Below are 26,553 nucleotides of genomic sequence, written 5' to 3'. Positions count from 1 at the left end.
TATTGAATAAATTATCTTTATTCAGACTTCTACTCTGTCATCATGATCTTTCAAATGCTAGAATACAAAGGAAAGATTCCAGTGAAAGCTATTCACAGCAGTCCTTTGTCCTTTTCATCTCTACGGCTGCAGATGATTTTGTTCAGGAGACTGAATATCGCCTGGTTTTTATCTCCTGTGAGATGATCCTTGTCGGAAATGAGTCTCAGCAGCACATGTGGATAGCTATATATATGCACATATTATTTATTTAAGGAACTATTTATGCAAATGACACTGAATTGTGTAAGAGATGTCATTTTGTCAGCCAGGGCTTCCGAAGCTCAGACAGAAGGGATTAATGGTGCAAGTCTTTTACCTCTTCTGTTTGACACAAAGCAGACAGTAATTTTATGAAATAATTGTGTGGAGGGCCAGCCTATCGCCTCTGAGCTGCACTAAGCTCTCCAGGGTTACACTGGGGGTGACATTAGCCATCATGTTTGTGCAATTTTTTAAACTCGTAAGATGCTGGTCAAAAAATGAACACATTTTTGAAAGTGTGGTGCAAAGGAAGCTAGTTTTCTTGAGTATGCTAGCAAGTCTGTGAAAGGCTAAGACTGTCAGAGAGGTCTGAAGTAAAATATGTAGGATGTGGTAACAGATTTAAATAGATCTGAGCTGTGTTATGCTGAGCTTTAAATGAACTCAATTCCTCTAATTCATATGGACCATTTAATATCTTTCCTCCTGTGCTGATTTAAATAACTCCCAAAGAAGCTGTCTCCTGCGGCACCTGACTTTATTGAATAATTCCATTGGCAGCGACACTGATATTATCATAATCTGGGGCTTTGGAAGGATAGTCTTTATTACTGATGTGGGAAATGATGGAAGGTTTTTCATACTAAGAATAAGTAGGAAAGAAAAGGTTTCCTGGTGTTCAAGTGACTCCTGAATATGGATCTTATTTAATTTACATATAAATACTTTGTTAATGAGAATAATAGAATGAAAATGATGGGAGTGGGTTATAGAGAAGTAAAAATGCTTTAATGAAGTACTAGAAGATACTCAGGTTATGTGTTCTTATGCACACACACCACTGCGGGTGTTTAAATCTGTCACTACCACAGAAAATTGGCTTGAATTAATTTTGCCACTTGCCTTATGCCACTGATAGCTCATTATAAAAGTCTTAATGATGTGCAAGTTTGTACATTGAACCATTAATATAGAATCTGTGCCAAAGTCTCCACGGTTTCTCTCTCCATTTATATTTTTATCCAGCTGTCTCTTATGCATATGCACACTGACACACACGGAAGCTGAGCCCAGAAGAGAGTACAGATTGGGGATTGAGTTTGTTTGGAGCTTCAAAGTTCAAACAAGAGGGAATTAAAGACATAGTTTTGTTTTGATCCATTCCATTTTTCAGAGGCATTAGCCAGCTGGGATAAGAAAATGCTTTCCTCTTTTCTTTTCCATATTTGGTTGAGATTTTCAACCAGCAGAACAAAAGTGAGGGTCAATTTTATTCAGCAAACTATTGCTTCATCCTGGGCGGTCTGGCAGAAATGTCTATCTCTGAGCTGATCAAAGGAAATATTTCCCTCATTAAACAGAAATTTTATTTTCACAGAAAATAGCCAGATTTGAAAAATAAATTCGAAACATTTTGGCTTTCATTTTTTCAATATAATTATGAAAAGAAACAATAACTAAAATTGGCAGAAAAATATTACCTCTTGTACAATTTTAATAATTTTTGGCTTGTAAAATATTTTGGGAAGCGATGTATCAAAGTCTTTTTTTCTTGCTTTGAGCCTGGAGTAAAAGAGAACAGAAAGTGTAAAAAAAAAAAAAAAAAAAAAAAAAAAAAAAAAAAAACCAAAAAAACAACCCAACAAAAATCGAAGTGAAAAATAAGTATTTGAACAATCACTCCATATTCTTAAGGCCAAGGCAGGGCTATTCCCTTTACCTATTTGCTACTCTTTCTTGCAGACTAATTGAAAAGCTAAAGGTAAAAGTGACTGGATAGGGGAAAGAGGAGTTTTAAGATCTCTGCTATTTCTGTCAGGTTGATGAAGCAGCACTTTTGAAGCGTCACAAGCAGGGATGGCTGATGGAAATCTCTAACAACCTGGACCATTGCATTGCTCGCCTTAGGTATGACTTGTAACATAATTCAGTGAGTTTCTCTGCTTCCTAATCCTCGCTTTACATCTTTCTGCATTGTGCCATTTTAGTACGCGTATAGAAGGGGTTGAGGGACACCTTATTCCAGGTCTGCTTTTGAATGTGAATCCATCCTTCAAACAGCAGCAGTCATTATTAGTGACTACCAATGATTCATATCATTTATAGATGTTAAATATGTCTTCATTCAATTTCCTGAATATGCATAGAACAATTAAAATAATGTTACACCTGAAGCATCACTCAAGCTTTCTGGAATCAGTGATTAACAATTACATAAAAGTTGAAAGATCCATTGCCTAGATGAGTGTTGTAAACCCCATATAGGCTTTTTTGCTGGGTTTGACTCTGTATATGATTTGTACATTGCAAGGTGGAATTACATGAGGTGCATTTTCTTTAACCAATCTTTTTAATCTGTTCTAGAGATGCAAGAAAGAATAAAATTGCCCTTAGTTTGGGTTACCATGGGAATGTGGTAGATCTATGGTAAGTAGTATATATGGATAATAGATATATTAATGCTCTTGCTTTGATAGTCAACCTGGAATGAGTTCCCAAACTTGGAAGAGGCATTAAACTTAGTGCTGAGTTCATTACTCTAGATGCTCATGAAAAACTGTATTGTCAAATAGGGGTCTCCATCCTTGTGTTCCAGTTCCCATTTGCTTCCCATACACCTTCTCCTTTCCTTATGGAACAATGAACTCCTTAGGGAAAGAAATCCCTGAGATTCTTCCTTGGATAAAGAAAGAATTTATCCCTTCCCTTCTAACCTTTTGCTAATTGGATAGCAAGAAGATGTCTTTGACTTCAGTGAAGAATTGAGGTAGTGATTGAATAAAAATAATCGGGCGATGGACAAATTCTGGCGCTCTTGAGGCTTTATCCAATGGTAAATCTTGCCGTCACACCACATACCAAGGGTTGAGACTGACCAATAAGACTGGTATGTCATACTGGTATCGGATTCATCTATCAGCATTCCTGCACAGGTAAATGTGAAGTATAAAAGTTGCACTTAAATCTTTGTTACCATCATTTCCCACCTCCTGACTACTATAACAAAGACTTAGCCTGCCAAAGGCATACCTTTATAAACAACCTCTTAGGATGGAAGAAGCTCACCTGAAAGAGGAGCTAGAATGTGAAATGACAGCTTCTGTTCAAGCACTCCATTCATTTTCTTCCCCAGGGAGAGGCTAGTATATGAGCTGGACACAACAGGAGAGCTGCTAGTTGATCTGGGGTCTGACCAAACTTCGTGTCATAACCCATTCAGTGGGGGATACTATCCGGTACAGCTTGGCTTTGAGGAAGCAAAGCAGCTCCTTTCCACCAACCCAGGGAAGTTCCGGACCCTGGTACAAGAGAGGTAAATGTTTTGGCGACATGTGTTTTTAACCCTTAAGTTTAGTTGCTCTGCAAGTGATCAGATCTTTGTCTTTCTCACAAGAAGTTTCTGTTCTTTGGTATTTCAGTAGAAATCTGGGGTAGAGCTGCAGTACTAATAACTCCCAACTTTATACTTATACAGCTATTACTCAGAATCTGGCAGGCATCACTTACCCACCATTTTAGGAGTGGTCTCTAGTATATAAGATCAGAGGTCTGAACACTAATGTTTTATTTCACTTTGATAAATTCCGAAGTTGCATTAGGTTTTAAAAATCTGGGACAATAAGTACAATCCCACATAGTCTACCAGTTGGTTTAGGTTTGCTGAATATAGCATAAAAACCCAATGGGTAAGCCAGAAAGTCCATCTAGCCTACCATGCTTCCAGCTGTGACCAGTAATGCTTTTTAGGGAAGGATATAAGGAGGGGACGAACTCCCCCAATCACTTCTCCCAGCTTCCTGCAACTGTAACTAAGTTCTGTTTAGCATCTTTATTTTGGGGAGCTACTCATGATTTACAAGTTTGCAAGTGAAATTGGGTGTTATAAAGGGAGCGATTTGGCATAATTTTATATATAAATAAAAAACTGTGGAATAGAGTCAACAAGCTGTACTGTTGTTCAACTGGAACTTTTGAGACTTTGTGGCTGCTTCTCTGGTTTTGTTCGCCTTGAACATTCCTGATGGAGACCTTTTTCCAGTAGAAGGTAGAAAATGGGCAGATAATCTATTTGACTTTGGATGAGAGACCTACAAGGACCTCTCCAGTTTCCCAATTCTGCATCATACTACTCTAAGACAAAGGTAACAGAAAGGTAAATTTCTGGGAGGGACTAATTTCTAACAAGCTAGATATGACCTAAAAAAATCCAGTTTCATTTGTTAGGCATTGATTTACCTCTCTAGAGTTCCAAGAGGTTACACCTATGCATGTACAACTCCATGTGCAACTATGCATTGAGATTAGAACTGGATAATACTAAGTGGAAATGGTATCACAGAGAGCAGTGCTGGGGTATGGTCCGCTATTGGAAACAAAGCAAAAATTGGGCTGTTTTGGCCAAGGGAGAGGCCAGAACAGTGATGTTCAGCCATTTTCAGTGTTTCTGTCCCTGATCACTTCCTCTGTGAACTTCTTAAACTCTTCTGCAGTTTTGTATAGGCTGTTTTTTGTTATTACCTCCCATCCTCAGAGCTGGCTGCATTTCTTTGCTGAAAGATGTGACCCTTCTCTGCTAATTAATGAAGTTCCCTTAATGACTGCAAATCACTTCAAGATTTGGGGATAACAGGTGCTACAGAGATTGAAAGCATCTCAATTGGTATCTAATGGGTCTATATCTGAATTTCTCTGGGGTCTTTCAGTTCCATCTGTTTCCCCGTACTCCCATGCCTTTAGTGAGTTCATGATATTATTCTTCTTGATACTTTATCAATCTCAAGAATAACTGTTTCCTTTTTTATTTCAGCCTGAAGAGACATGTGGCTGCTATTAACAGACTAGCTGATAAGGGCATGTTTTTTTGGGATTATGGCAATGCTTTTCTCTTGGAAGCTCAGAGGGCTGGTGAGTACATCCTGGAGTTGTTAGGTGGAAACAAGGACAATCTTGCATGCATCTTCCCAGCTGTATATTTTGGTAGGATGGGGTTGGCCACTGTGTTATGCTAACTCTTTAGTCTCTCATTCTCTGAGACCCCTGACCTTCTCTGTGGCTGAGACAGAGCCTTCATGGGAACCCAAGTGCAGTCCGGTTCTACATTTTATAGTTTTTCTTCATCAAGTCACTGACTATTAAAATTATTTTGTAGGTGCTGATGTTGAGAAAAGAGGAGCCAATAAAACAGAATTTCGATATCCTTCCTACGTTCAGCACATCATGGGGTACGTTGGGGAGAGTTTGGAATAAAGCACTCTAGTCCCTTGTGACCCCTTCTGTTTAGGGGGAGAGTACTACAGAGATTTCACTTAGTGCAAATCTTGCACTTGGTGAAAGGGAGTCAACCGTAGCAGTAGGAAAATTGATCTCACAGGTGTTATGCCAGAGTTAGTCTTATTTTTCTCCACTCTGGAGAAATGCCAAGTGTGGTTTAGGAAGATGCCCTGTTGGCTGTAAGCATCATACTCATGTTTTCTATTGGCTTCCTTAGAGTTACTCCTTGCATTTTCCTGTGTGCAGGGGAAAAGAAGAGCCAGACCTGGAGGGACATGTATATGATTAACATAAGTAAACTCTGACAGCAGGGGTTTTACTAACATTTTACCCTGAAAGGCATGGCATGTCTTGATAATTTGGTGTAAAGCTTTATCTTTTTTAGAATTAAAAGCTTTTATGAAAGCAGACACCAGATGTGTGAACAGTAAGCTAAAGCATTGCCAAATCACAACTCTTCACTCCTTTACATGAATAGCTGCATTTTCTCTTTTGTCGCATCAATTTTCCTTAAGTGGTTCTACTCAAAAGAATAGCCAAGTCACAGCCTCAGACTGTAACTATATGCAAACTCAGCTCTAGGTGCTAAAAATGAAGAGCTTGTCTCTTCAGTGCAGTAGAGCTCAATTCCAAGTCATCAAAGCTTATGTCTACACTGAAGTTAAAAGCACGTCTGAAATAGGACACTCTTCTACCTATATGGCCGACTGTACCTTTTACCCAAGCTGTGCATACTGCTTGTAGAAAAAGCTGAGCTTGGGAGATCTGTTGAGGGACTGGGTTTATAACACCTTTTGTCTCTGACTTAATGCTTAGCTTGCCTATATCATGTGAATAAGAGCTTGAACATAGAGTAAGGCGCCAACCAGATTAGATCTCTTCTTCTGGAACTCAGCTGAAGCATGTCTTACTCTTGTGTGTAAACAATGGGGACAGCAAATGAGCCTGGACTCAGGCACTTGTTTAGAACCTACACTTGTCTGATAGCATGGTTGCAGTCAGTGTTAGCCTGGGTTAAGGATGAAAAGACCAGGCAGCAGGGAGAGTATATTTGACGAAACAAAAGAAAAATTGCAATTTATCTGATGATGCACTTGTTTGAACTGCCCAACATTCCTATCAAAATTCTGGCCTGACTGTATTTTTATACACCAGTCAATGGCTGTGTGAAACGGCCCTGTTTAACTTCTCAATTAATGGTCCCTGATGCTTCTGTTTAGATTAGTTCATTGAAAGTGTTTCAAATTCTTCTGTCTCCAGCTAATGAAAGAAAAGCACTGCTAGCAGCCAGGATAAATAAGGAAAGAATTTCAACTATCTCCTAATGAAACATGTTCTCTTCTCAGGGACATTTTTTCCCTGGGATTTGGGCCATTCCGCTGGGTTTGTACCTCGGGTGACCCACAGGATCTTGCTACCACTGACTCAATTGCCATGTCTGTGCTGGAAGACTCTATACGTCAGGGAGGTAAGACACCATCCCATGTCCCCATCACTGGGGGTGCTTTTGGGGAGGAAAGGAAACTGAGGGTTGTACAATGTGTGATAGCTTTTGGCTGAAACAGTAGAAAGCACTCCTTTGCCTGTTCCATGGGGGCAAGGAATCTCACTGTTCTCCAAACTCCTATAAGGAGTGTAACCAGTAGGTAAAATATCTTTCATCAATAGGTCTCCAAGGGTCTTTTAAAGGACTCCAATTGCTTTGCCCCTGTCTCACAGGTGAATGAGGCATGGGAATCTAGGCAGGTTTTTAAGAGGCTAGCAAGCAGATCAGTGGTAGGAAACCCAGGTTTCATGGGTGTGGTGCTCCATCCAGTGTCATTTATTTGTGATTACAATTTTGAGGTCTTTCTTTTTTGACATTTCTTAATAAATGGGCAGCTGTTTCTACTCACTGGTGGAACCAATCTGGAATATCTGCATGGCTCTGTATGCTACTCTAGTATCTAGGAATTACACTGTCTTTCACTCTTCCATATCCCTGAAAGTGGGCTATTACTGTTATCCCCTGCTTATGAATGGGAACCTGAGACAAAGCTAGTTTTGTCTCAGCAAACATGAATCCTAATTTCCCAGGTTGCAATGGAAAACCCTACTACTTACCCTTTCTTTGCTTTTTCAGTAGCTGGACAGCAGACTCAGACTTAAGTGTCATTGTCCCCTAGCACTGAAGTCCTCAGCTCTTCTGTTTCGAGATTGGAGCTTTGTGCTTCTCAGAATCAGAAATGGATCAAAAATCCAAAGCCTATTTTATGGGGAGGAGAGCATAATATTTTTATCTAGTAATGTTGAAATATTTGTTGCTTTTTTCATGAAAGACATCATTGAAGCATGAATAAAGTGTGAAGATTTTGAATGCTCCCCCATTTCTTCTGGAACAGTTTGCATTGTGAGGATTGAGGGTGGTATTTCTGACATTCAGATATGTCTCATTTGAGACAAGACTACTGTTGTCTTCTTATTATGTAAGGCTTGTGTCCAGCTTCCTCTTTCTCCCAAGAGGTGAATTATTGATCGAGTAGGTCTGACCCTGCAGGGTCCTGAGCTGTGTCTATTCTCTGAAACTTTCCTTAGGAGTCATCTTAAAGAAACAGCGCTGGAGCATGAGGTGTTTTTAATGCAATGGCCCAGAAGTGCCTCCTCTGTTCCATAGATATTGAAACTTTCATGTTTTTAAACCTGGTCCCTCGACTTAATTGAAGGGAGGGTGAAATCCAATGGTACAGTGCTGGATCTGTCTTCAAAAATTTGGAGTAGTTTTTCTGCCATGTACTGCAATCTCCAGTCATCTTCTCTCAAGACTGAATGACCTTAGGGTAGTTTGCATTGCAAGACTAGAGATGAATCAGTTACTGTGTGTACAATAGTATGTGGGTGTGTTTATATAGATGGTAATGTAAAGCTGGGGAGAGAAGCCTCTTCCACAGACAAAAAGCATTGAACTCTTGCATGATATTCTTAAATGAAAAATGACATTTAAAAAATCCCAACAGGTGAAAACAGGCTTAAGAGCAAGGCTATTTTTGGATTTGCTGTTGAATTTGGCAGGACAATGGGAATAGGATTTCAAAGAGAAATGAAAACAGAATTTGGCCAGAAAATAAACAGCCATTCATGGATTCATGCTCTTGAGTATTCCATGCCCTGTGGGACCTGGGCTTGGACCAAATTCCAGGGTCTGGATATCCTCACACACATATACATCTAAAATCTGAACCTACCTTTGAATTTTATAAAAGAATCTGTTATGATGGCTGAGTGAAAACTCCACAGAGCTGAAGTCTGTTTCATTCCAAGTCTAAACTTTTGAGCTGGCCTTGAGTCCAATGTTCAACATTCTTCTCTGTTTGTAGAGTTGAATGTTTGCACTTAAACCTCACAAACTGTGTAAAAAGTCGTATGTAGTTTTATTATCTGCTTCCACTCTTAAGGTACCCGAGCTTTTAATTTAGCCTCTGCACAAGAGATGCAGCACTGATGTTTGGAGTGTAACTTGGATTTAGGACCTCTGTGGTAGTTTGAAGGCTGAGCTGCTGCATAACAAAAATACAAATCACCCAAGAGCAAAGGGAGCCAATGTCTGCAGTGATGAGGATGGTTCCTCTGAGCACACAATGCTTTCTAGTACCTTTTAAACCCTAAATAAGTGCAAAGGCCTATGAAATACCAGAAGCAACACAGTAGCTTGCCTGACTTAAAAATGTATTCCTGTTGGGGTGGGGAAATGAGGGCACCAGTTTAGCAAATGAGACACATGTGGAGCTAATCTAAAGATAAGGTCTTTTGAGAAAGAGCTGTAAGATTTTTCAGTTGCAGGACATAATGCTAATTAAAAGGGAGGATTCTTCGCTTCCCCAGGAATAACTGATGAAATCCAACTTTGGACGCACCACAGTTTAGGACAGAGAATATGACTGTTTATTGGAGCTGGCTGGGAGGGAGAGATGTGCTGTGTTGAGATATGTCCTTGTAGCCAGTATTCTCATCTGGCTTCTCTTCTGGATATGTTCTATAGAATTAACAGACAGTAAGATCTTTTCTAGAAGTCTGTGCACTGTGAAGTATAAAATATGGTAAATATTATCAGATAGTGTATAACAGTGATAGAAACTCATTCTCTATTCGGTTTTCTAGAGTAACTCCTGTAAAGTCTCATTAAATATCTATAACCTAAGTGAATACTATCCATTACCTTCTAGAAGATGTTTCCTTAAAGCTTATGAATGGCAGCACAATCCTCCTAGGACAGCACTAGCAGATGTTTCATCTTTCACTCCCTGTGAAGCTAAGAGCTGACATGTTAATCCTCATTGCAGACTTCAGAAGCTATCACTTGGAGCCAACACCTAAAGCACTGACAGGTCTTTTTAGGATCATTAAAACTCTCTGCATGGAAGGCCTGCCTCTGCAGGAATGAGCATATTTTACATTTCCCTTTAACAATGTGTTTAACCTGGATTAGAGATGAGTATCTTGCCTTTTCCTCTTTCTAGTTTTACTATGCATATCTGCTGACATATTGCCTAGTGGAAAGACAGTAGTCTTAGACACTCTTCTGAGTTACCAGGGACAATTTCAAGTTAGCAGTGTGCAGTTTCTCCAGTTTGACTGACTTTCAAACATAAGTTTCAGATTTAAGATTCACTTTAAGATTCAGCTGGACAGGGTGCTGGGCTATCTTGTCTAGACCGTGCTTTTGCCCACAAAGGACCAGGTGATCCTTGAGGTCCCTTCCAACCTGCTATTCTAGGATTCTGTGAAGTCATATGTGTGTTATAATTTGACTTGAAAATGGGTGAGAGCTGAAAAGCGATGAGGACCATGCTATCTTTGCATCTGCAGAAATGATTATAACTTGAAGCTCTAATGCATGAGCAAGTCACTGTGGCTTAGCATGTTCCCACATGCCAGCTGAGCCCTGGTAGCTGACCACATCTCTCAGGACAAGGTAATGTGATGTAGCTTAGCCCATAGAGAAAGAGCCTACAGGCAGTAACTTCTTCAGCCATTGTCACATCATCCGAGCTCACGCTTGGCCTGCCAGGAAAGGCATAACTGTAAAAGCCCCCAAAATTAAGATAGTAAGACAATGTTTCTGTCGCATTCCATACTCTCTCTCCCTTTTTTACTCATGCCATGCCTGTGGAGGCAGCTGATTGTACTGCGGTCGCCATGTATCTGACTGATATGTGCCATATTTCACTGTCTTTCACTTCAAATATCTTTATTCTTACTCCTCTTTGGTTTGGCTGATTGAGGTGGAACGAGACAGATACAAATGAGAGGAGAAGATGGAGAATATAAAACTGTTAGACATAATTTGCTTCATAAATAACATATCTAACCAAGGTGTAGGGTGGATTTACACATAAAGTAGCTACTCCATAGTAAGTTTTTCTGTGCAGTTTGTGCTCCATAGTAATGCAAGGCAATCTGCCTCCGTTTGTAGGATGAGAGACCTCAGTTTTATCTTGGGATAAAAACATTCATGTGGGCCATTTAGTACAGAGTAACTGCTGTGCTATAAATCTATATCCCAGCACTGGTGTAATTCATCCTCAAGTATGTATTGTCAGCTGCGTCTGAGAATTTCTGCTGGCTGACTCAAAGGGAGTTATTTACTACCTGATGCACGACTGGACTGTAGTACCCAATGTCATGGAGTTTGCTAAAGCTACTAATTTAGCAAAGTCTTAGAAAGGGATTGGGCATTTCGTAGGCAGCAAGCCAGGTGGCCAAAAATGAACAGTACCTGTAACCTGTATTTCAAGGTTTAACTTAGTTTGCTGAAGATCTGAATGGGAATTATTCTAGCTGCCTCCTAGGTGACACCTCATACCTTCCTCTAAATATATGGTACCAGTTACTGCATCAGCTGCACAGATGATTCTATATAGCATTTCCTATATGCGTGCTTGTATCTGAGAGTAGAATTTGACTTCCTAGTGCTGTCAGATGAATTAAATTAGATTTAGAGCATATTGCATTCATTTTCAAATCCTCTTTTCTTTCTTGCTTTCTCTTGCAAGTGAGCACATCTGTGAAGCAGCAGTACCATGACAACATCCGCTGGATTCGGGAAGCTGGCAGGCACAACCTGGTAAGTGCGCAAGCTCCTCCAGCACATTGGACCGCTCCTGGTCCAGAATGCAGTTTTTGAATGCTGGACTGAAAAGCAGGAATGGGCATGAGTGAAAACACTGGCTGTAACTCCCAGGGCTGGTAACTTAAACCTCTCTCCACAGCAGCGTTTTAGAGTGAGCTGAAGCAGTTCTTTCCCTTCACTTACTCATCTGGAAATGTTCGAATAATCCAGCAATATCTAGTCTTATGTCTGGAGTGAAACACATCAATGATTCACCTCATTTGTAACTACCTTTCTTTCAGAGCACTATTCAAAATGTCCTTCTTGGCACTGCTTTGGCCCAACCTCTTCGTGCCTGCGGTTCCCAGTACCTTTTTCAAAACAGGTGATGGGGCCAAAGAACTGCCATGGTTTTGCACTGTGGGAAGCAGGATGCCAGCGAAGCATCCTTTGTTTTTCTCTTAGGGCAGGCTCCCACTGTGAAGCTAACTGGTAACACTGTAGGGCTCATATGTGCTCTTCTCATCTGGAAGCCAGATTGGTCTGTGGGGTAAAAGCTGGAGAGGAGCATAGCTGTGCAGGACAGATGTTCTTTGCCATTCTTTGTCTCCATATTTCTCTTCCCTTCCAGCCCATCATCACTAGTTCCAAACCTCTGCTTCTCAGCTGTTGATAAGGGATTTGTTGATAGGGGGATTATAGCCTAGCAATCAGGTTGATTTAAAAAGTGGGATTTATTGGACAGTAGCAGCTGAATACAGAAATACATCTCACTGATTGTGTGAGTGGAGATAAAACTCAGTTCAAAGACAGATTTTAATTTCTTTTTTCTGGAAGCTGGATGTTGATGAAGAAATAATCTGTGCTTTCTCCTACAGAAGGGGTCAGTCCTGTGACTCCATTTATCTGGGGCCTGAAGATAAGCCAGTTGCACAGAGAACCTTATCGCTCTGGCATTTTTATTTTCCAGGTTGTTGGCTCTCAAGCTAGAATCTTATACTCTGATCAGAGGGGTCGTGTGTCTATAGCTGTGGCTATTAATCGAGCGATTTCCGAAGGAAGGATTAAGGTTTGTCTTTTTTGTCTTGATATGGTCTGGTAATTGTGTTTAATATCTGAGACTGGGGTGGCAGGTGGGAAAGGAGAAAGCTTCAACCAGTGAGAATGGAAGTGCCTGCCATCTACATGGGACCAGTATTCTGTTAGCACGTATTAGAGCTCAGTCCTCATCTCTGCCTGTCACCAGTATTGTGCAATGTAATAGAGAGACGGGTTTAGAAACTGTCTGAAATATGCTACCTTTGATTTTATGGTGGGAATCCGCCTTATTTTCTATTTTGGCGTCTACAAGCACAACATAGCATGCTGTAATTTGCTGAAAACACAAGGCAGGGACTGTAACTCCTTAGCAGTGCCCCAAACATTAGAAGTAACAAGAGACCGTGCTACTGCCCAGTGCTTCTTACCCTCTGTCCCTCACTTTCAGCCATGTTATGGCTACAGCCAGCTCTGCAGTCAATTTTCATTTGCATTGCATATGTGAATGAAGCAAATCATTAGGCTTGACACTGCCACTCTAGTGCATAATGAGTAGTATCTTACTCATCTGAGTAAAATCCCACTGACGATATGTGGTGGTGGTAAAAGTACATACTATGGGCAAGACTGTATAGGGGTTTCCTAAGTTCTTCATGAGTATTGTAGATAGCTGTACGACGTGACATCCTGCGGGACCAAAATCCTGAAGGCACCACTCAGTAATTACACCCATTACTTGCTGCGTGTACCACAGCATCAGACCAAAGTGTGTTCACTCATTCATCTCCATTTCTTTTATAGCTGAATTATAATTACCCTTTTTAAAGGGGCAAACTCAAATAAAACATAGAATGGGTTCTAGCTAGGAAACGTCTGGTTTTTATTGCTCAGAAAATGTTTCTTAAAATATTTCAAATGCTGTTGACCTTCTCAGGATTCAAAATCAACATCGTTGCAAGCTAATCTTAAAAAATAAACCTGACCAGACAGAGCACTCCCTTGGAGCTACGACTGATACAGTCAGACGCCCAGGCCCTTCAAATTTTGTTGCGTCCTATTTTCGTTTCTGCAAATCTCCATTCCCCACCTTGCAAGCTAGGCGCTCATGTCTATTTTCAATGATTTCTAATTCACTGCCAGCATAAAACAGAGACAGCTACTTCCAGACCACACTGTGCCAAGAGTGAATTATTCTTGTATAAACCCCATGCATGGCAAATGATAATGAAGACCTGCAAGCTGATCTAGATTCATACTGTCAATTAAATTCCAGATCAAGAGTGGACTTGTTTGAGCTGTATGAAATCATTCATTTTCATTGCTAACCTATTTTTAGTCTTAAAGTCTTCCAAAAGAATGAAAAAGTGTAAGAATTCTTACTATTATTTTTCATTTTCAACAGCAAACAAGAACTATTTTTGAATGAAAATTTTGGCATACTGAAATGTCTTTGAAATTTCAGCAAAGAAATGCTCAGATGAAATAACCATACTGCTTCACCTCGTCTCCCTGCCCTCCTTTGAGGATGCCATTGGCATAAAAACAAGCTCTTGTTCTTAGTTATGAAAGGACAGTGGCTTTCATGAACAGTATGTGAGCAACTGTTTAATAATAAATAATAGCAGGCAGAGAAGGTGTTTCAGGGGGTTTAGGAAAGGGGACAAAGCTGAGGTTTGAAATGACTTAAGGCAGAAGTGAATTCAGCAAATGATGCTCCTCGGTAGCATTGACAGTCCATGAAGGATTCCATTTTCTCGTCCTTGGCTTTTTTGCAGGCTCCAGTAGTCCTCAGCCGAGATCACCATGATGTGAGTGGGACCGACAGTCCTTACAGAGAAACGTCAAACATTTATGATGGATCAGCCTTTTGCGCAGGTCAGCAGAGCAGCTGAGGCTTCTCTGTCCGGGCAAACAAGGAAATTGCTTTAAAAAAGCAATTGTTTTTTTTTAATGCAACATTGTTAAAATGTTTTTGTTTAACCCTTTAATCCCAATTAATCAGATTTCCTGAGAAGCTTTGTGGGATTTAATAGTGATACAGAGATGAATGTGGAGCTAGTTAAGTAGGCGAGGTCCAGAACAATGCTGAAAATTCAATGAAGATGCATCAGATTTACTTCAATGTAAATGGAGAGCAGTCTGTCTCAGAGGACCGTATCTTCTGTTTGATTTTAATTTTGCACCTCACTGTTTCAAAGAGGAGATCTGAGCAGAATACAGCTGTATTTCCTTGGGACCCACAAGATCAAAATCAAGTCTATAATAGTATTTTGCTTAAAGCAAAAAGATTCACAGCTGCCCTCATTTCATTGCCTGAGGACTCAGGAAAACAGTCTGGAGTTTCTGAAAGGAACTTTTCTGGTCATAAGAGAACATACTTTGATAGTAAAAGCATAAGAATGGAAGTCAGGTGTTCTGGATTAGACTCCAAGGCTTGTTGCTCACTTACAGTGTGACTGTGGGCAAATCATGTAGGTTTGCTATACAAAAGGAGCCTTTAATTCTGCGCACCTGACCTGAGCTAACCAGACTCTGCTTTTAAGTTTGTGAAATGGTGCTTTAGAAAAATGAACCCAAGAAATATCAGATTGGAGACCTGAAAAAAAAAGAGTGAAGCGCTAAGCAATTTTTAACCTAAATCTTCCTCAATTTTCCATCCATAAAGTGGAAATTATGATAATAGCTTTAGCCCACTAGTGTTTCCGCATGTCATGAACTGACAATCACAAAGTGGCTTGAGATTGGAGGATCCAAGCTGCTGTAGAAGGAGAAATTATGATAGAGGTAGCTGAGCATATTGAATTACTTCCATTATGGGAATTCATAATAGGACTAAATTATGGCTCAATTTTAAGGAGAAAAGTTCCCTGCTATCTTAACTGGATTTCCTGATGAAATGAGGCTTTTAGCTGTGTCTATCAGTCCCACTTCAACACTTTCTGAGTAGGTTGGCTAGTTTTAATGGGCCAGATAGATGCGTCGAATGACGTTTGGTTCTGGCAAGCTGTGAGAAAATGGTGCAGCTGCACAGAGAACAGCAATCCAAAGTAATGACTCCACCAAAGGGCTTAACAACATAAGTAAACCTCAGGCAATGCCCTCAGAAGAGGGCAAAAGAAACAAGGCTTGCGAAACCCCATTGCTCATCGTGTTATGTGTTTTTCTCTGCATTTTGTGATTTACATGAACTATTTGCCTTCTCCATGGGCTTACCTAAAGCCTGTTGACAGCTGATTTCACTGGTCTTTGAAACCAGGCCTAACTCTGTTTTACCAGATGAGCCTCTAGAGGTAATAAAAGACATCTTGGGTCGTCTTCTTTCCCATTGTTTTAACACCACGTTTGAGCTGGTTCGGTTGAAATTGGCTGCTCTCTGGCACACAGGAATTTTCCACAGTGTTTGCCTGTCTTGTTTTGTTTTGCAGCAAGTACCTCAGCCTGATCCTTGGCAAACATGGGTCATCGCTGCTCGGCAAAGCGTAGTTCAGCACAGACGTTTGCGCAGTTAGTGACTTTTATTGAAGCCAAAGAGCAGCACATTATTATATCTTTAGCCCACTCGCCGTGCTCCTTGTCCAACCTCCACTCTTATCATGCTAGTGGCTGAGGAAGAAATCTACATTTTTAGAATACAGGGATTTTGATCTCTCCCATTCCCTCTTGACAGCACTGTAATTATGATAATTGGGTTATTAAAGTGACATAATGCCAGATAAAAGATGCCGTAATGGGGCTTTTGACAGGGTTTAACATAGATTAGTGCTCAAGTAAACTCATTTTTCCATCAGATGTGTAACAACTGTGGGTCTGCATATGTGACTGGTGGGGATATTGCTGTTTGTCTCTTATTTTTTGCTGTTAAAAGCATAGTAAATGATCTATTAAATCTGGACAAATGTTTTCAGTAAATTTTACCCTGTTATCCTCTGCGTACCTCTTTCCGCCTCTCTGGGTATATCCTTTAGCACAAATTGTAGTGAACATATAAAATTCTAGTGAACATTTCAGTGGAAATCATACATTTGACATTAGTTAAGTGACATTTGTCTGCTAAATTATTTTTCTTCATTTTTTAAAAAAAAACAAAAACAAAAGAAACATCCTGTGTGATTTCAACAGTTCACGTTCAGGGTAAAATTCCCCCATGTCGAATAGGGGCCAATATCACTTTCATCCCAACTCTGTTCCCAAAATGCGACTCCTTAGCTTTAGCCTGGCTTTCTGCACAGGGCTGAATTAACTCTGCGGTCTGATCTGAAAAGACTTCAGGCTTCTGAGAACTGCAAGGTGTGCAGTTTTCCAGGTGTGTCCCCCCATTTTGAAACCCTCCACGTGGATGTGTCCAGCCTGTTCCATGACTGAGGCCATCCCAAAGGAGAGGATTGCATTTCTCTCCACCCTGAGGAGGTATCTCCCAGCTGAGGAGTGGTAGGTTCTTCAGCTGCTTGAATTGGATCACAAATGCAGAAAGCACCAGGGTCCTCACAAACCACTGTGTGAAACTGGCATTTGCCTCCTCCAGTGTAGGGACAAAGAGTGGGAGGAAAATCTCCCTTGCCTGTTCTTTCCAAGAATGAGATGTTCAGTGTAGGTCTGTGAGAGAAACTGTGATTAAACCCTGCGTTCAGACAGCCAAAATCAAGGCGTTAGTGGAAGCACCACAACAAAAAAATGAATGCAGCATGTCAGAGCCGTAACACCTTTCCTCTCCTCCTAGACATGGCAGTACAAAATTTTGTAGGAGATGCGTTCAGAGGAGCAACCTGGGTCGCTTTGCACAACGGCGGGGGAGTTGGCTGGTAAGAACTTATTTATGTTTCTAAAGCTGGACTCTGAATCCCATTACCACTGCTGTGTATGTGTGTGGGGAGGAGAGACAGGCGGGGAATTGTAGAAAAGATGTGTGTATTACTGGAGTAGTACAGTGTCATCAGGATGGGAAGGATGGGTTTGGAGACAAGGATGTATCATATGGTAAAGTGTGGTGTTGTATGAGGCTTTTTTAATTAATACCCATATGTCTAGAAAAAGTGTTTTGGACATTGGCCACAACACAGTTTGGAGAACTTAATTTGCCAAACAAGGACAGTGTGCCATGGTCTTTTTGAACAGATCCTACTTCCAAAGTTGTCTTCGCACATGCACAGCTGGAGTGTTAGTGGATGGATTAGGTTTAGGTTTCCCCTTAAGCTGTATTTAAATCTGTGACCTTAGGACCCCAATATAAATGCCCGTGTGCTAAAGTGCAACGAGGGGTTATTGATACAAAACAGCTCAGGTGCCAGCAAACCCCCCAGTCGTCTTTCTCCCCTTGCTCATGCCTGGCAGGATAGAAGACCACAGCCAAGTAAGTAAACACCTCCTTCACATAAGATGCAGAACTAAGAGAAACATCTAAACTGAGATGCAGAATGAGAGAAATATTATGTATGGAGAGGGAAATTAAGCTCCTTCGTGCACCACTAAAAGCTTACTCTGGGTTGGCAGAGGCTTAGGGAAAAGGAGAGCCTGGCCACACTGCAGAGTCCTTAGTTCTGGTTTGTTCTTTCCAGCATAGTCCAGCGAAGCCTCTCCCACTTACAGTCATGTCTTCATTTTGTGGTGTTGCCAGCCAAAAGGGGGGCAACCCTCTATTAAATGCTGTAGTGAACCCTCCCACTTCCCCGTTCCATCCAGCTCTGGAATATGCCAACAACAGCAAGCCAAAGAACTGGTAGCAGATGTTATCCTCAGAGGCATTTGATGATGATTTATTATTACTCATCCAGATGATCTGAATCTAGAAAATATCCCTTCAAGTCAGATGGAGAATTCCCTCTCCTGCACTTTAACTCCTTTGATTTCAGTGAAGTAACTACTGAATAGAAGGTACGCGGGAGCAAAATTGAACAGTGGGATAAAGGCGGCTTTCTGAGGGCTTAGACACATGGAGTGAAAATCTGGCTTTACTGATTTCAGCGATAACACCCGCTGTGGCCAGGATTGTATTCACAACTTCCATAATTCTGAATGGAAAACGCATACCAGAATATCTGCTTGCTCTGGTCATCTCAGTCTCGGACTCTAGAGGTAGCAGCAGACTAGATCTGTCTGAATGGCCGTGGCTAAGTTTAACCTTTTAAGATATCTGCTTATGAAATACAAGCAAAGAAAATAACTTTCCACTACATGTTGAAAATATTTAGAATATTTTTATGATAATTGATAATTATAATTATTAGAATTGCTAAAATAATTGCTTATGCCACGAATGTTCTGTGCATCAATGATGCTTAATTCAAAGGGTACAAATGATCGTATTCCTTGTCTCTCTGGCCTCTGTGAGGCCAATCCCTCCCGCATGTTTCTAGGCCTCTGAGCAATTCAAAGAGAGATTGGCTGAATGGCCCTTACTTCTGGAAAACTGGCACTGGCCACCCTGCAATTTCAGTTAGGTTGCTTTAGTTGTTTCTTAAGTGGAGTTGCATCATTAAAAAGAAGCTCTTCCCCCAGGCAGAGCAGAGGTGCTGTCACTTATGTAATGCATCAGAAAATTAGCATGTGGCTATTCACCGAAATCAAAATATCGGTGGAAAAACAGGGTTTGGTTATCCTTTTTGACATTTCCTATGGCTGCTTAGTGGCTTGTCATTGTGGAACGGTATCTGCTCACCTTGTTCTCAGGAGCAGTCATAGCCCTCCGTGATTAAATTACTGTGCTTCAGTGAAGAATGCAGAGCCTGAAAATTAGGCCCGTCTCTGCGTGAGCCTTAATAAGCCACCATGCTGAGACTCGGATGTGGTACCAATGTCGTGTCATTAGATGCTGTGGTCTGGAGAGCCCCCGAAAGCCCTGGCAGGACAGGTGCTTCTGCTTGGCTTAACTAACCACGGCACCACCCCGGCTAGTTACAGCGCTGCACCCCTTTGCCTTCTAAGGAGAAAGAGAGGAATAATTTAAGAGTGGTAAAAGAAGCAAAACCAACCCCCAACCATAAAAAATTACTTTCTTTGCCTGGAAGAGACAGATGCCTTTTGGTTTTAGGACGCTGTTTTTCTCTAGAGAGCTAAAAATTTCCTTTATGGCTGACTTTGCCATAAAGAAATCTCCGTGTGCCTGATAAAATCATCTTGTCATCAGCTGGTTTGGAAATGTGAAAGTGCAGGTGGAAGCTTATATATATTTATTAACAAATATGCATGTGATTAGAGAGAAATCAAGTTGTCACTGGGGAAGCTTATATATATTTATTAACAAATATGCATGTGATTAGAGAGAAATCAAGTTGTTTCTGTTCAGGGAGTTCAGAAATGGGAATTGCACTGTGTTCAGCCACCAGTCCTCCCTGCAGAGGCTGGGCTTGCCTGGAACTGCTGACAGATCTGCCATGTCTTCCATAGGAGCTTTTACCTACTTTGATTTTTCTGTGCTATAGCCTTGTGGGACAAACAGAAAAAGCAGGATTAATATTTATTTAGCTGGAATCTGCATCACATGTGCTGTTTGAGAGACTTAAGATTAACACAGTCTTGACTATAACAGCAGCAAATGAATGTTATTCACTTCTTGCTGCCTGTTTATTTGCAGGGGAATGTATGTTAGCACGGAGCCTGAGTAACCTATAGTAACAAAAAGGCAGAAGCAATTTAAGAGTCGAACTCCACTGTTAACAGTGTGACATCTTGATTGTGAGAGAGGCCTTGTTTTCTTTGATCACCTCAGAAGGAGACATCTGGAAATTATAGGAGGTAGCTTAGGTCAAAATGCCACATGTTTCTTTAATTACCTGAAAATGTGACCCAATGCTAATGAAGGCAGAGAGCTCCCCTTTAAAAGTGAGAGGTTTTGCTAGAAAATCCATGCTAACAAACATGGGCATTTAATTTATGAGTGATTTTTAGATGGTAGGACAGATTCTGATGAGTGATTCCGATTTACACTGGAGTAACTCCATGGAAATCAATGGAGAGGCTCTAAATTTATGGAGCGCAAGTAAGATCAGACACTCACTGTTCATGCCTAAGCTTCAAAGGATGCTCTTTGGGATGCTGTGCACAGAGGGGATCTTTGCCACTGAAAGAACATCATCTTCCCCTATGGAATATCTTCATAAAGCGCTGGTCCAAAGGTCTGATTTTCTTATTGTCTGATATTGCCAATAGCTTGTCTTGAGGTGTGCTCACACTGTGATCCCAATTACATTGCAATGGCATCATTGCCGTTCGTGCGTGTACTCTAGCCTGGTACTTTGACAGTAAAGAATAGTGCTAATTTGGACTCTGTACACAGAAGCAGCAGAGTATGGTGAGGTAACTCGCCCTGGTCTTTATATAATTATAATGGTAATGTTGTCAGCCGGTCTGGTCCCCTCTTTTGGAGAAGACAGTAACAACGTGAGCTATTCAAAAAGTAGAATTTGCGAGAAATGCAGATGTTTGGATGTTTGTTTTCATCCCAAAATGAGACTAAGAGCAGAACTAATGAAAGATTTCATACAGTAAAAAGACCCTGGGAATTAAATTCCAGGCTGAAAAGTGCTGACAGTGTCAATCTAAAAGAAACACTTTATTTTGAAGAGTCAGAGCTTACAATATACAAACATTTCAATTTAAAATGTTACTTTGTTTCAAATTTTCCTGTTAAAGGTAAGAAACTGATTCATTCACTGACATTCTGTCGTGGGAACTGTCAGTTTCAAGAAAACTGTGCCTTTCAGCAGAAAACGTATTTGTAATAATGATATCTCTGACAACGGTGAAGTGGAGGGAATTCACAGAATGGTACCGTGATGGCAAGATCTGGAGCTCTAAGTTTCTTGCTCAGCTCTGTGATAGGGTCCTACTTAGCACGCAGGCAGCGTATATCACTAGTAAAAGGGAATTAACATCACATAAGTAACAACATTACACTGAAAATGAGAAAACGTGAGATCTAGCTTCAGGAAGAAGATCTCAGGTGTCCGAGGCTCCAATGTAGCCTTATTTCCCCATTTCCTGAGAAGCTCAAGTTACTGCTGGAAAATACACAGTAAGAAATTATTCTTCCCTGGACTGGAAGACACCCAACTCCTGTCTGATTCATGGATATGTCTGATGTTATTCTATGTAAATTTTGTAAACTTATTCACTTTATTAACTATAAAACACAGAGGACAAAGTCCTGCCTCCAGGGATTTCCATTAGTAGTCTCTCATACCATCTGGTGGTGTATGATACGCCCCGTCCCTCAGGTATTGCTGATGCTGAGTTATAACGCCAGAACTCTCACGGATTTACAGCAACAGATAATGATCCAACTGCATTCACCACTATTCACCATATGCAACGAAACAAGAACTTGAGCAGGCCAGACTCTGAAGTCAGACAAGATGTTTTGCTCTACATGTTTTCCCTGTCCTTTTAAAACCAGACTGGTGTTTCTCCCAAGTATAATCTGTTAGTTTTAACATATTTCTGTTCTTCTTCTGCCAATAAGTCTGCTTCCTGAAAAGTTGGCACTGATGTCTTTAAACATCTATGTATCTCATACAAAATGAATGACTGTTTTTGAAATGATCGAGGCAGATGTGCATTAAGTGGTGGTTAACGCTTTTTTAATAAAATGCTTATGCTCGCTCATTTGTCCCGAGAGAATATAAATAGATCCATCTGTCTGCTTCAATAAGTACACAGTCCTCCTCATGATCCTCCCTATATGGCAGGCTCTAGCGTAGCAAACATGAACAGCTTAACCTTTAAAAATACCCTGAGGTAGGTAACTCTCCGGCCCATCAGAAGTGCTAACCTTTCTTTACTTGTTTCTAGAGCCGGTACCGCGGGCAGTCCTCAGGAGATGCAGTGCAAGCTTAATTTTTGGCACTCCTGCTTGGAGCGGATACTGACCGCTAGCTGGGCGTTACAAGAAAGGTGGAATAGGTTTGCTGCAGGTCAGGAAACTGGGCCTTTGCCCTGCTAAATTCCTCCCCCCTTTTTTTTTTTTAATAAGTATAAAAGGTCACTGATAGCGTCTCTTACTCAGCACCATTGCTGTGTTCTTATCCTTCTTCTGGGAGTGCAACTGAACAAATTAACTCCTGTGAATTTTGTGGGATTGGTTTGAATTATTTTGATTTAATTCTCTTACATTTCTATTTTTTAGGGGTGAAGTGATCAATGGGGGATTTGGCCTGGTTTTGGATGGATCCACAGAGGCTGAAGAACGGGCTAAGATGATGCTTAGCTGGGATGTTTCCAACGGAGTAAGCAAAACTCATTATATATGTTCACTTCAACAGCTTCCTGCCGCCGGGGCTGTGTTTCCTTAGGTACTCGGGTTCCAGTGCTCCTATTCTTTTTAGCTGAATGGGAGTATGAGCACTCAGGCAGGAGTCTTGGGGATCTGTCTTTTTGTATCCCAGGAATAGTCCTAATGGGTCAAGTGACTCATTCTATTCACTGCTTCTAATACGGGTGGTTATGAGCCTGATTCCACTAGAGCCAACGAGTTGTTCTCTTTTGATCATTTTGTTGTTGTTTTTTTTTCCCTCAAACCAACTTCAAAGGACTTTAAGTCAATGAAAGAGGCTGAATAATTCTTGGGTAAGGAACTTACTGTAAAGTGTCAGGACCACCCCCTCCGACTTTACAACATATCAGAGCCCAATAGTTTCCACATATCTCAGCGGGTGTTTGGTTATTTTTTAAGCAGAAAGGGAAGCATGCTTACAATAATTTTGTTAGACATGTTGGCATTGTTGTTTGCCTGCATAATACAATTGACAACTATATGAACTTTAGTCTTGTCTATTCCTAACTTCTAGATCTAGGTATCTTGAAAGGCTCGTCATTTAAATGCCAGCTTGCCCAGCCCTTGCTACCATTAGAGTTTTTGCATTCCATTAGTGTGCAGGTAGATCCTGTCTGGGTTTAAGACTAGGATCCCATCTCTGAAGTGGCAGACAGGTTTTGATTCAATACTTGCAGAGAACCTAATCAGCAGGACAGGGTTGCATATTCCAATTAAAGGACAAAACCTGTTATGTTTCAGTCATGAAACCTCACAAGGACCTGATGCATTGAGGGAGCTCCTTGCCAATGCTGACGTGATCTGTTCTGTTTAATTTCTCAAGAGAATTGCAGAATTCCTTCTTGCCTTAGACCTCAACATTTTTTTTTTCTCTCCATAAGACCTGGCATGACTGGGGGTAGAAGAGGAGGAGGAACAATTTGCACCTATTCCCTGTCCTAGATCTGAAATAACACATTAGTAAACTATTAAGAAAGAAGGAGAAGGACAATCATATTAATTTGTAGATTAGAATAATGGAGACAAACCCTTAACATGCACTGTCTATCAGAGACAGCCTATTAAAAACCCAATAAATCTTTTGCTGCTCTGATTTATTGCAAGCAAAAGCCCCACTCCTCCACACACATGTTGAAAAAAGACAATCTGAGAATGCTACCCATATTATATACAAGACTGGAAAGAAACTGGAGTGTATCCTTGAAAATATACTGCCAGGAATAATCAATCATAGGTGAGTGGCAGGGAAATTGAGTTGTTAACTTGAAAGGTCATTTCTAGCTGTTATTGCTGTGATCCCGGGAACTTATTAGGCTTACGTTAATCATATGCTTAAATATTTTGCTAAACTGAAACCTAAGTATTTTCATTCTTGAACACTTTTGAGTCTGAATATTTCAGACATTTATTTGCAATTCATCATAGAGATTTGTAAGGCATTGATTAGAGGGAAGGACTTATTTTCTTTGTGCCAAATCTTGACTTTTTTTCATCTGGGGAATCTTGCTTGTACACAGATCAAAATGCAGAGCTTTGCTGTTGGAAGAGGCGTTTACCTGTTCCATGGCTGTCCGTAAAGTTTGATCCTTATGTGCTGCCAGAGAATTTGGCTCCTTGATTTCATAGTTTGAAAATGCATTGAGTGACATTTTCCTTTCTAAATATTTATTCCACTACAAAATCATTGACTGTTTAAATGTTACTGTTATCTAATGCAAATGCTAGTTTTACAGAGCCGGGATGGAGTGCGCAATTATTTTTAGTGAGAGAATTTTATAAAGTTTATAAGGTACCTGGCTCTACCAATGTTATCTGTCCAATGTTATGTTTCTGCATGAAAATGTACCAAGTCTATCCAAATACTACTCATAAAAATGAAATAGGTATTACAAAAATTACTTCCAAAATCAGCAAGGAAACTAGAAACCGGCAGAGGGCTGAAAGATTTGTTGTCATGAAATTGGGTGCCAGCGTTTGTGCAAATATTGTGTCAGATGGAGGTGGCAAGAGAAATGTACGATTTTTACACCCATTGATTTTCCGGTCTGACAGGTCGCCAGACGCTGCTGGTCGGGTAATGCCTATGCTTATGAAACGATCTGCCAAGCGATGAAAGAAAATGCCATGCTGAAGGTGACCCTTCCTCACAAGGTGGCAGATGAGAACATCTTGGAGCAAGCCCTGAAACATTAGCGGTATTCCTAGTGCAACGTTGTCCTTGCAGATACATATGAAGTTCCTTCCTCGATATCCTATTTTGCTCTCTGGCCAAATGATAAAAGCTGTGCAAATGTCTCTTCCATGCAAGTTCTTTTTTTCCCCTTTAACTTGCTAATGTGGCAAACCAGTATCTGCCTGTGACAGGTCCACAGATGTCAGGAACAGTCTTTTCACTAACGTTTGCAATAAGAAACTATTCATTGTAAGGATAGGAACTGGAATTTTGTCCCTGAAAATTAAATGGAAAAACAAAATCCGCTTATTCCTGATAATTCACAAATTAAGGAGACTCTTAGGTCTGGTAGATCAAATGTGGAATGGAAACTGGAACGCTTTGTTCTAATTCAGAGTCTGCTATCAGCAAAGAGCCATGAAATCCAGTAGCCAAACATGTGGGTGTGTAAACAAACTTATTCTTCAGCTGGTGGAGGATGTACTTGATATCACATGTGCTAGACTCAAGCTTTTCTATATTGCCATAAAAGCGTTTGGTGATTGCAATAAAAAGCGACAGATGAACTGCAACTGATTAAGCGTAGCTAGCCTGCATGTATTTTTCCCTGAAATTTTCACCCAAGATATTCACCACAAGCAGGAACAGAATGCAGTGCCAGGTAAGTGATGGAAAAGCTGGAGGGCAGTAAGTACTAGACCGTTTCCAAACATCTTACAGCAAGGCCAGGAAAATATGGAATAACTCAGGATAAATTAGTGTGAGCCAAATTCTGCATCAGTCTGAGATGGTGCCGTTCTGCTGAATCTGATGATGTATGCGCTTTGCTGCCTCGCCACAATGAGTTTGTTCTTCTGTAGAAGCCCATTGCACTTGAGCAGTTTCTAAATGGACAGAAAGCTCCAGAAAATCTAGATCCTTAGTGATGGCTGCTGCCTTTTAATGAAAAAACATGGGCTACTTACCCATTTGGATGTGAGTGGTGCAATTAATAGAGCACTATAACGAAATGATCATGGAGACTTTCCTTCTGAAATGAAACATGACTGATGTGAAACAAACTAAAGCACCAAAGACAAGACAGTTTGGGCCTCCTTCACACAGAAGTTGATTATAAAGTACAATAGAGATAGAAAGGTCTTTTTGGTCTCCTTCCTAGGAAGAGTTAGGAAGGCACACAACCCAGCGTGCCTAGATGCAACTGAAAGAAACCTCATGTTTTGCACCTAACCTACTATAATATTTGTTAACAATAACTCACTGAAGTATTTTGTTCTAATCAGCTGTGATGCGGAACCCAAAGTTGAGGCTTACTTTGAACCCCTATATGCATACATATTGACAGATACATACATATATACGTACAGAAACGTATTTTACGTACACATCTATGTGTGTGTGTGTGTACAAAACCAATTCTTAGCTATGATGTCTCATGCTAAGCATGGCCCTTGCCTAGGGGCCTCATTCAGACATGCA

At 40.7% G+C, this 26,553-nt stretch overlaps 1 protein-coding gene across 6 annotated transcripts in view; it reads left to right on the top strand.

Annotated features, from left to right (window-relative positions):
- UROC1 (urocanate hydratase 1) overlaps positions 1–25,196 on the top strand; it is a 65,213-nt gene extending 40,017 nt beyond the window's left edge. For 5 of the 6 annotated variants that reach the window (XM_087743211.1, XM_087743212.1, XM_087743214.1 and 2 more), the window contains 12 exons: positions 2,063–2,151; positions 2,608–2,670; positions 3,377–3,556; positions 5,051–5,148; positions 5,393–5,465; positions 6,861–6,982; positions 11,544–11,614; positions 12,570–12,668; positions 14,413–14,512; positions 17,355–17,436; positions 22,755–22,854; positions 24,954–25,196. In XM_087743211.1, coding sequence (XP_087599337.1) covers positions 2,063–2,151; positions 2,608–2,670; positions 3,377–3,556; positions 5,051–5,148; positions 5,393–5,465; positions 6,861–6,982; positions 11,544–11,614; positions 12,570–12,668; positions 14,413–14,512; positions 17,355–17,436; positions 22,755–22,854; positions 24,954–25,094 — 1,218 coding nt within the window. In that variant the 3' untranslated portion in view covers positions 25,095–25,196. Of the gene's footprint in view, positions 1–2,062; positions 2,152–2,607; positions 2,671–3,376; positions 3,557–5,050; positions 5,149–5,392; positions 5,466–6,860; positions 6,983–11,543; positions 11,615–12,569; positions 12,669–14,412; positions 14,513–17,354; positions 17,437–22,420; positions 22,543–22,754; positions 22,855–24,953 lie in introns of those variants that run through there. The other variant, XR_015701231.1, reaches the window with a different exon arrangement.
- The last annotated feature ends 1,357 nt before the right edge of the window (positions 25,197–26,553 follow it).

The sequence above is a fragment of the Nipponia nippon genome, unplaced genomic scaffold, assembly GCF_047370975.1.
Source record: "Nipponia nippon isolate SJK-2023a ecotype South Korea unplaced genomic scaffold, ASM4737097v1 scaffold_9, whole genome shotgun sequence".
Taxonomy (NCBI): Eukaryota; Metazoa; Chordata; class Aves; order Pelecaniformes; family Threskiornithidae; genus Nipponia; species Nipponia nippon.
Note: the sequence above shows the minus strand (reverse complement) of the source record. Positions and strands in the feature narration are given on the sequence as shown.